At 42.1% G+C, this 9,656-nt stretch overlaps 1 protein-coding gene across 1 annotated transcript in view; it reads right to left on the minus strand.

Annotated features, from left to right (window-relative positions):
* LOC109952633 (extracellular calcium-sensing receptor-like) overlaps window positions 1–8,516 on the minus strand; it is an 11,743-nt gene extending 3,227 nt beyond the window's left edge. Inside the window, exons 1-6 of the mRNA XM_020587808.1 lie at window positions 8,332–8,516; window positions 7,827–8,132; window positions 6,901–7,687; window positions 6,494–6,721; window positions 6,016–6,139; window positions 5–343 (exon numbers count right to left, since the gene is read on the minus strand). Coding sequence (XP_020443464.1) covers window positions 5–343; window positions 6,016–6,139; window positions 6,494–6,721; window positions 6,901–7,687; window positions 7,827–8,132; window positions 8,332–8,363 — 1,816 coding nt within the window. The 5' untranslated portion in view covers window positions 8,364–8,516. The remainder of the gene's footprint in view (window positions 1–4; window positions 344–6,015; window positions 6,140–6,493; window positions 6,722–6,900; window positions 7,688–7,826; window positions 8,133–8,331) is intronic.
* Window positions 8,517–9,656: the final 1,140 nt, after the last annotated feature.

The following is a 9,656-nucleotide window of genomic DNA, read 5'->3' on the forward strand; positions in this document are numbered from 1 at the left end:
ATACAGAGGACAAAGGTGATGCCGAATGCTGTGTGTCGCAGCATGCAGGACCACTCAGAGGGCCGGCCGATGAAGGTCAGAGAACACAGGAAACACAGAGTCAAGGAGAAGAGCAGCAGGAAGCTCAGCTCAGAGTTGTTGGCCCTGACAATAGGAGTTGTCCTGTATCTGAAGAAAATGGCTGCCACAACAGCAGTCATGCATGTTCCAAATAAGGCTGCTGCAGTGAGCAGTACTCCCATAATTTCTTCATATGATAGAAACTCTGCCTCCTTCTTTACACAGGCATCTCTTCTGTCATTGGACCAGGATTCAGGGTGGCATCGCTCACAGGTGACAGAATCTGAAAAATTATATAAAACCAGATGTCAGACTTGCTCAGTAGATTAACCTTTTTTTCTGGTGCTACTTTTCTGTCTATACAAGACAGATACTTTATACTTTTATGTTTATGGGAGTCCCACATAAATACTTAAGAGTTCACACACAACTCATACTGAATTCACTTCAGATTTTACTGGATCTTGTGAATTATTACTTGTCAGCTTTTAAGAGTCTTTCTGTAGGAGGAAAGTTCTAGTGTTCTGGAGCTGTCAGGGAAAGGAGGGGGAATCTGTCTCTACATAAATGAAGGTTCGTGCACAGATGTCATGGTGCTAGAGAGAACATGTAACATGGACTTAGAGACTCTTTTCATCAACTGCAAACCCTTTTATTATCCCAGAGAATTTAAGTCTTTAATTCTAGTCGGAGTGTACATAAGACTGCAGGCCCATGCTAGCACACTACAGCTCCTGGCTGAACTTATAACTAGCATGGAATGGGAACATCCCAACTCCCCACTCATTGTTCCAGGAGACTTCAACAGAGCAAATCTCACCCAAGAACTGCCCGAATACAGGCATCACATCACCTGTCCCACCAGGGACAAAAACACATTGGACCACTGCTACACAGCAATAAAATACGCCTATCGCTCTGTTCCCCGCGCAGCCCTCGAACTCTTAGATCACTGCATGGTCCATCTTATTTCAACCTATAGGCAGAAACTTAAAGCTGTAAAACCTGTGGTCAAAACAGTGAAGAGATGGACTGAGCAGGCAAAGTCAGCACTACAGGGCTGCTTTGATTGCACAGATTGGAATGTATTTGAAGCTGCAGCTACAGCCCTGGATGAACTCACTGACAATGACATCATACATTGGCTTTTGCGAGGATGTGTGTGTGTGCCCACCAAGACCTTCTGCACATACAACAACAACAAGCCCTGGTTTACATTAAGACTCAAGCTGCTTCGTCATGCTAAAGAGGAGGCCTACAAAAGAGGGGACAGGATTCTGTATGGCCAAGCCAGGAACACTTTCACAAGGGAGATCAGAGTAGCAAAGAGGAGCTGCTCTGAAAAGCTGAAAACCCAGGTTTCAGCCAACAACCCCTCATCTGTGTGGAAAAGCCTGACAAACATCACTGGCTACAGGAAACCATACCCCTCTGCTGTGGAAGACCATCAACTAGCAGATGACCTGAATGACTTCTAATGTAGATATGAGAGACAATACGAGAGAAAGTCCAGGAGCCAGTCACCGAGGGTGGGGTGCAGACCCAGTGTGGACAGTTTGTGGGTGAGTTTGTGGGGGACAACTGTGTTGAAGGTGGAGCTGTAGTCAATGAATAGTATCCTGATGTAAGAGTCTTCATTTTCCAGGTGGGAAAGGGAATAGTGGAGGGCAGCCGCGATGGCGTCTGAGGTGGCCCTATTGGGCCAATAGGCTGTTAGGCCAATAGGTTGTGCTGCAGGCCTTGCCACATCCGTCCACAGTCAGCGGCAGAATAGGAGGCGCTGTGATGGCTTTCCTCAGTCTGTACTTCGCAGCTTTGTACTCCATCTCATCGCCGGATCTGAATGCATGACAGCGAGCATGCGGCATGTGGTGTACCTGACTGTTTATCCAGGGCTTCTGGTTTGGGAACCTCCTGACTTGTATGGTGGGCACAATGTTGTCAATACAGGTACTAATGTACCCGGTCACATACTCAGCATAATCCTGTACGCTGACAGAAAAGTCCTCTGTGGTGGCTGCAGCTTTAAACACATCCCAGTCTGTCTGGGCAAAACAGTCCTGCAGGGTGCCTTCAGTCTCTGGGGTCCAGAGTTTAATTTGTTTGGTGACAGGGTTTATTTGTTTCAGTCTTTGTCTGTAAGCTGGATACAAGAACAAAGAAATGTGGTCTGAGCGTCCAAGGTGGAGGCGGGGGGCAGCCCTTTATGCACCCCGTATGTTAATGAAAACATGATCTACAGTGTTCTTGCCCCGGGTGGGAATGTTCACATGCTGGTAATATTTGGGGAGTACAGTCCATAAATTGCACTGGTTAAAGTCCCCTGCAGCGATAAATACAGCATCAGGGTGCGCTGTCTCTAGCGCGCTGATGACATCATAAAGTTTACTGAGAGCCGCAGAGGGATTAGCTCTTGGGCTAACATACACAGCAGCCAGAAACACAGCACTATGCTCTTTTGCTAGATAACAGGGCTGGCATTTCAGCAATAAAAACTCCACATCTGGCGAACAGTGCTTATAAGCAGTCTGTACATCTCCACACCACGAGTTATTGATAAACATAAACACACCGCATCCTTTTACCTTCCCTGAAGCAGCAGCACGGTCTTCTTGATGTACAGAATGAGTCTCCAGCTGAATCGCGGAGTCCGGGACTCTGTCAGAAAGCCAGGTCTTGGTGAGAATTAGAGCACAGCATTCTCTGATTTCCCGTTGTGCTGTAATCCTAGCCCTTAGCTCGTCCAGTTTGTTTTCCAGAGACTGTACGTTAGCTAGGAAGAGGCTGGATAATGGCGGTCGGGTAGCGTGAGCTTTTAGCCTAGCATGGAGTCCCCTGCGCTTGCCCCGCTTGTGTCTCTGTCTCTGGGTCGCTCTTCTGATTTCAGCCTGCTCGCTTGTGCCTGGTGCTCCGGGGGCTCCCTGAGAGTGATGGTGGTAGTCATTGTTGTTGTTGTAGTTGCGGGAGCGGACAATGAGTTGTAGCTCCGGTGGTATGAAACTAGTAAATTCCCAGTAGCTGTGTGAGTTGGCGATATCCAGCAATGCCTGTCTGTTGTATGTTAGAAGTGCATGACATTTGTGCACTGCAGAAAGAGTAAAAAAACACACAAAAATGAAGAAAAAGCCGGCATTCGAGAGTGGAACGTGCGAACACGTCTGCCTCGGTGGTCGCCATCTTGCCATAATTAATGCAGCCTAAAACAGCAGTACTGCAATAAATCCTCTTTCATGAAGGTAATGATATTCAATTTTGTTTCAACTGCAGTCCTGCCAACCCTCAATAAAGTCTTGCTGTACCTAGCTTAGCCTACATAAAGTTAGGCTAATGTTCATTTAACTAAAATCACAGTGTTTCCCCCCAGTTCATTTACCTTTTTAAAGGTGTTCAAAGAATCATTTTCACTTGAGGAACTAGCCAGTTGGAGTGAGGAGCAAGAGGACTATAATCAAGGTCAAGAGTGTTTCTGTCAATCCTATCAATTGTTTTTTGAAATGACATCAAAGCTACACATTTGTCAATCATCCCCAAATCTAGCACGATGATTGGTTGAATTCTTCTTCTTCTTCTTTTGCTTTTTGGCAGGAAGACCTTTGTTTATGGGTTAAATGCTCATTGGGGACAAGCCCCCAGCAACAGCGCTGGGCTGTGAAGCAAATCTGTGATAGCAGCCTAGCCGCATTACTACAGTGTCTGCATTTATCATGACTCTTTTTATTACCAGAATTTGATTCACTGGCTCCAGTAACATTTGGAAAGTCTAGTTTTATGATAGCGTATTTTTATTTTATCCCATTCATATATGTGCGGCACTAACCGGAAGTCATCCAGCTCAGTCAGTGGGAGACTTGGCTCAATACAAGTGCAAATGCGCTATAGGGCCCAAAAACGTAGAAGTGTGCAGAACATCCATGTAATTTTTAAAACTAAAATCTGGAAGCATGATGATTTGCAAAACTGTGCAATTTTATAAAAATAAATAGAGGACATCTAGCAATGCTGTATCCAGTTCTCCCTTAATGCATCCATGGTTGGGATAAACTTTAACATTACTGCATAACAGATCAAACTCACAAAGTGTCACCAGCTTTTTGGGTACTTTAGTGTGGCAAATTGTACCAGCATACTGTTATATCAAAATGTGTACCTGCTACCCAAAATGTGTACAGGCTGTCATGTCTGCAACGGAATGATTATTATGGAAGCTGTTGTTTGTGCTGCTGCTGCATTATACTGCAGTATATGGCATTATACAAATACAGTGCCTTGCGAAAGTATTCAGCCCCCTTGAACATTGTCACCTTTTGCCACATTTCAGGCTTCAAACATAAAGATATAAAACTGTAATTTTTTGTGAAGAATCAACAACAAGTGGGACACAATCATGAAGTGGAACGAAATTTATTGGATATTTCAAACTTTTTTAACAAATAAAAAACTGAAAAATTGGGCGTGCAAAATTAATTCAGCCCCCTTAAGTTAATACTTTGTAGCGCCACCTTTTGCTGCGATTACAGCTGTAAGTCGCTTGGGGTATGTCTCTATCAGTTTTGCACATCGAGAGACTGAAATTTTTGCCCATGCCTCCTTGCAAAACAGCTCGAGCTCAGTGAGGTTGGATGGAGAGCATTTGTGAACAGCAGTTTTCAGTTCTTTCCACAGATTCTCGAGTGGATTCAGGTCTGGACTTTGACTTGGCCATTCTAACACCTGGATATGTTTATTTGTGAACCATTCCATTGTAGATTTTGCTTTATGTTTTGGATCATTGTCTTGTTGGAAGACAAAGCTCCGTCCCAGTCTCAGGTCTTTTGCAGACTCCATCAGGTTTCCTTCCAGAATGGTCCTGTATGTGGCTCCATCCATCTTCCCATCAATTTTAACCATCTCCCCTGTCCCTGCTGAAGAAAAGCAGGCCCAAACCATGATGCGGCCACCACCATGTTTGACAGTGGGGATGGTGTGTTCAGGGTGATGAGCTGTGTTGCTTTTACGCCAAACATAACGTTTTGCATTGTTGCCAAAAAGTTCAATTTTGGTTTCATCTGACCAGAGCACCTTCTTCCACATGTTTGGTGTGTCTCCCAGGTGGCTTGTGGCAAACTTTAAACGACACTTTTTATGGATATCTTTAAGAAATGGCTTTCTTCTTGCCACTCTTCCATAAAGGCCAGATTTGTGCAGTATACGACTGATTGTTGTCCTATGGACAGAGTCTCCCACCTCAGCTGTAGATCTCTGCAGTTCATCCAGAGTGATCATGGGCCTCTTGGCTGCATCTCTGATCAGTCTTCTCCTTGTATGAGCTGAAAGTTTAGAGGGACGGCCAGGTCTTGGTAGATTTGCAGTGGTCTGATACTCCTTCCATTTCAATATTATCGCTTGCACAGTGCTCCTTGGGATGTTTAAAGCTTGGGAAATCTTTTTGTATCCAAATCCGGCTTTAAACTTCTCCACAACAGTATCTCGGACCTGCCTGGTGTGTTCCTTGTTCTTCATGATGCTCTCTGCGCTTTAAACGAACCTCTGAGACTATCACAGTGCAGGTGCATTTATACGGAGACTTGATTACACACAGGTGGATTCTATTTATCATCATTAGTCATTTAGGTCAACATTGGATCATTCAGAGATCCTCACTGAACTTCTGGAGAGAGTTTGCTGCACTGAAAGTAAAGGGGCTGAATAATTTTGCACGCCCAATTATTCAGTTTTTTATTTGTTAAAAAAGTTTGAAATATCCAATAAATTTCATTCCACTTCATGATTGTGTCCCACTTGTTGTTGATTCTTCACAAAAAATTACAGTTTTATATCTTTATGTTTGAAGCCTGAAATGTGGCAAAAGGTCGCAAAGTTCAAGGGGGCCGAATACTTTCGCAAGGCACTGTACATGATAAATGCAGTATAAAATAAGAATTGCCTCTATGAATCTGGCATTAAATTTTACTAGACCTGTCATGTTGCTTATTTCTCCCTCTGGACATCTGATACAGTCATAGCAGCAGATGGGTTTTCCTTTCTGGAGAGACTTGCGAGTCGCTGGGGGGCATTTCTCACTGCAAACTGACATAGGCACCTGCATGATACAGTAACAATAATTAGGGATGTCCAGATCCAGTTTTTTAGCCCCAATGCCAATCCAGTGCCTTTAATATTAACTATCTGCCGATACTGATTCTGATCTAATACTTATATTTGCCTTCAGTAAAGGTTCATTAAATATTTGACATACTAAATGCTAAGTTAATCAGGCACACTGTATTTTTCAGGAGCTTATTGATCCAAATACTGGATCAGGTCCTGGTTCCAAAGTATTAGGTTTGTTTGTTTAAATTACTGATTGATATCAATAACAGAATAACTAGGAACTGGACAATATTACTATGATGACCCTCTAAATATTAAACAGAGTGATCATACAATAGCTTACCTGTTTTGAGTTCTGTGCCCAAATTAAAGACTTATGTTGCAGACTCAGCTGTTTGTCTGCAAGTAAATATGCATCATAAAGACCAACTGTGACAAAGTCCACAATGCCATTTTCTGTTGGCTGCCAGTTTATAATTTCATACTTTGCTGCTGGGTCTCCATTCTCATTAAAGTAAACCTCATCTCCTTCCTTGGTTTTGAAATTAATCTTTCTTATGTGCTGTAAAATCTAAAAAAAAGGTATTGATTTACTTATGTAAAACATAATGTAGGCCAGTTGGGACAACAGCAAGATAGACAGACTGTACCAGTTTTTACTCAATAATTCAACTGCTCTTTCTTTCTTTCTTTCTTTTTTTTACTTAATATGTAAACAGTACGTTATGAAGTATTGAAAGTACAACTCACCATGAGTGGATCTAGCTGCACTTTGTAGTCACAAGTTTTATTACAGCCAAGAATAATATGAAGTGCATGTGCCACAGCATACACTCCTTTATAGACATTATTAAATAGGGGCATGTATGACATATCAGTGAAGCTGTTTTGCACTCCAGTCAGATCTTCATGTTCAGTACATTCTCTCTGATTCTCTGCTGATGAGTTTGACTGTTTGAACTTACAGTTAAATAAAGTCTCCCAGAACTCTGTAAACAATTCATTACTGGATGAATTGAGTGGTTTCACATCTAATATGAACTCTGTCATGCCACTGACATGTGCTTTGGGGATGGACAGGCCGATGGCACCATCCAGAATGTGATGTTTATTCTTTTCTGCACTTTGGGAATCAAAGATCCATCCTTCACTTCCAACCCACTGATACCCAGTAACATTGTGGTAAGACAACACATCTATTAACACATCCATATCTAAGGCTGAGAGAAAAGCTACAATCACCTTGGAGGTGGAAGCCTTAATAATGTCAATTGTCATTTTAATTTTTGCTGATGAATCTGTTCTAAAGAAAGACACAGAATACTCCAGACAGATGCCCAGCTGCTGTGCACTTTCTGTGAATGTAGCCATGCCATTATTGCCATAATCATTATTGCTTCTAATAGCTCCAACCCAAGTCCAACCAAAGTGCTTGACCAACTGGGCCACAGCTATGCTCCGATAGTGGGCACTGGGTATTGTTCTGAGGAAGGATGGGTATTTGGTTTTGTCACTGAGACAAGCACAGACGGCCAAAGCGTAAGAAAAAGAAATGACCGCCAAAGAAAAAGATATAAGATTTAAAACATTAACACACTCACATTTGCTGTGAGCAGCTGGAATAATTGCAGATTATTCATTATTTTTTAACTAATAAAATTACATGTTTACTAATCTTACCCACCAGTGGGAGATGAAACGGTCCGATGACAGCAGCCATAGCCATGCATGGAGAGGAAGAGGTCCCTCCTATAATGGCCTGCACTTCTGCAGGTCTGGTACATGGTGCCTCAGTGGGTGCAGACACAACTTCATTACCATTAGCCAAGGTCAGTGCAACCTTCACACTTCTGGTAATAGAGTCACAGTTATCATAGATTTTATGTCCCAGGGAGATGCCAGGTAGTAGGTCTGTGTTGTTATTAATTTCCTCAATGGCAAAAATCATAGCCTGGGCAAACTGGAACCCTCTGAAATTCACACTTGATGAAGACAGTTTTAAATAGTTGCACTCGTACTAGTACTTGAAACAGAAACACTGGAATAGTTAAATGCAACTGTTTTCCGGCAGACCACCGAGTATTTAAATTTAAAAAAATATGTTTTTAATTGCCGTACTCAGTTTATAACGTTTATATACCTGTTTCCACTAGCACTAAGATATTCTATGCTGTAATTTACCTGGTGCATTCCAGTGGCAGTGGTTTTTGCATGTAGGTATGCTGCTTGTCTTTCCAGCTGTGGAAATTGAAGATCCCCCCCAGAATAATGTCCCCATCCTTAAATAGTTGTGGGTTCTCAGCATCTCCTCTCTGGCGACACACCAGCTCCTCAGCCTGAGAGAAATACACCACCAACAAAAGATGTAAAAGTGTCCAGCCCTCTGGCCACCTCTGTGTAGAAGTCATACTGTCTGAGAGAACTAAAGCACTGGGTGGCACCACATGTGCCTTAATGTAAATCAGAATATGGCACTGCTATTTATACATTTTGGAGTAGCATGAAAAAACAAAAAACAGCATCAAGTTTTCATCTCTGAACCTACAAGTTAGAGTGAGAGCAGGGACTTGCTCAAACTGAATAGATAGATAGATAGTGTGAGATATTAACTGTGTGAGACATTGCAATTCAAGCATCAACACTGTTCACTGTGCACACATAAGAATATGTATTGTAGAAAACACTAGTATCTTTATACACTATATTGAAGCATTAAGGTTGCTATATAACTGAAGCACTATCACTGCTTGGAAATTCTTACCTTAATAGGACACTGTTTTTGGAGATAAAAGTGTGGCCTTCATTTGGTCATAGTATGTTCACTTATGTACTTATGAGGATAGCCTTTATGCATAGCCTTCATTTAGTTGTGGTGTGTGTGTGCTTCTAAGGAGCTGTGCTCTGCTTCGCTCCAAGGGAGTTACCATGATTACATGCTGTGGAATATTGAACTGTTTGAGACATTGTAACTGAAGCACCAGCATAGTCTTATGTACTTATATGGAAGTATAATCTTCACTTAGACTGAAGCAACAGCACTGTCTTAGTTAAATGTACTAATAAGAATGTAACCTTCAACTATGTTTAATCAGTTGCAGTGTCTGTGTGTGTTTACTCTAACATTGACATGTATTTTTGGATAATACCGCTTCCCATGAAGGGAGTCGCAGGCGGAAGCAGGGGATGGAATACAGTGGGATATAAAGATGTCTGGAACAGCTACACTATTTTATACTTAATGAACTTGTAAGGATAAATTTAAGTTTCTCCAGTATAACAGGATGTTCACTATATCATGTGTGTGCGTGCTTCTTAAATAACAGGATGTACTACTTTGGAATTTGGGAGTCATGTTTTGGGGGAAAATATCTTTGGGAAAGAATTGACAATTGCCACCTGCATCCTGCAAGGATATCTTTGAAAAAGTTTGGTACTTTCCAGCTTTATGTAAAGGAATGTGTAAGGAGGAGGGAACAAATACTATATAACACACAGTGTTAGAGATG

The sequence above is a fragment of the Monopterus albus genome, unplaced genomic scaffold, assembly GCF_001952655.1.
Source record: "Monopterus albus unplaced genomic scaffold, M_albus_1.0 scaffold480.1, whole genome shotgun sequence".
Lineage (NCBI taxonomy): Eukaryota > Metazoa > Chordata > Actinopteri > Synbranchiformes > Synbranchidae > Monopterus > Monopterus albus.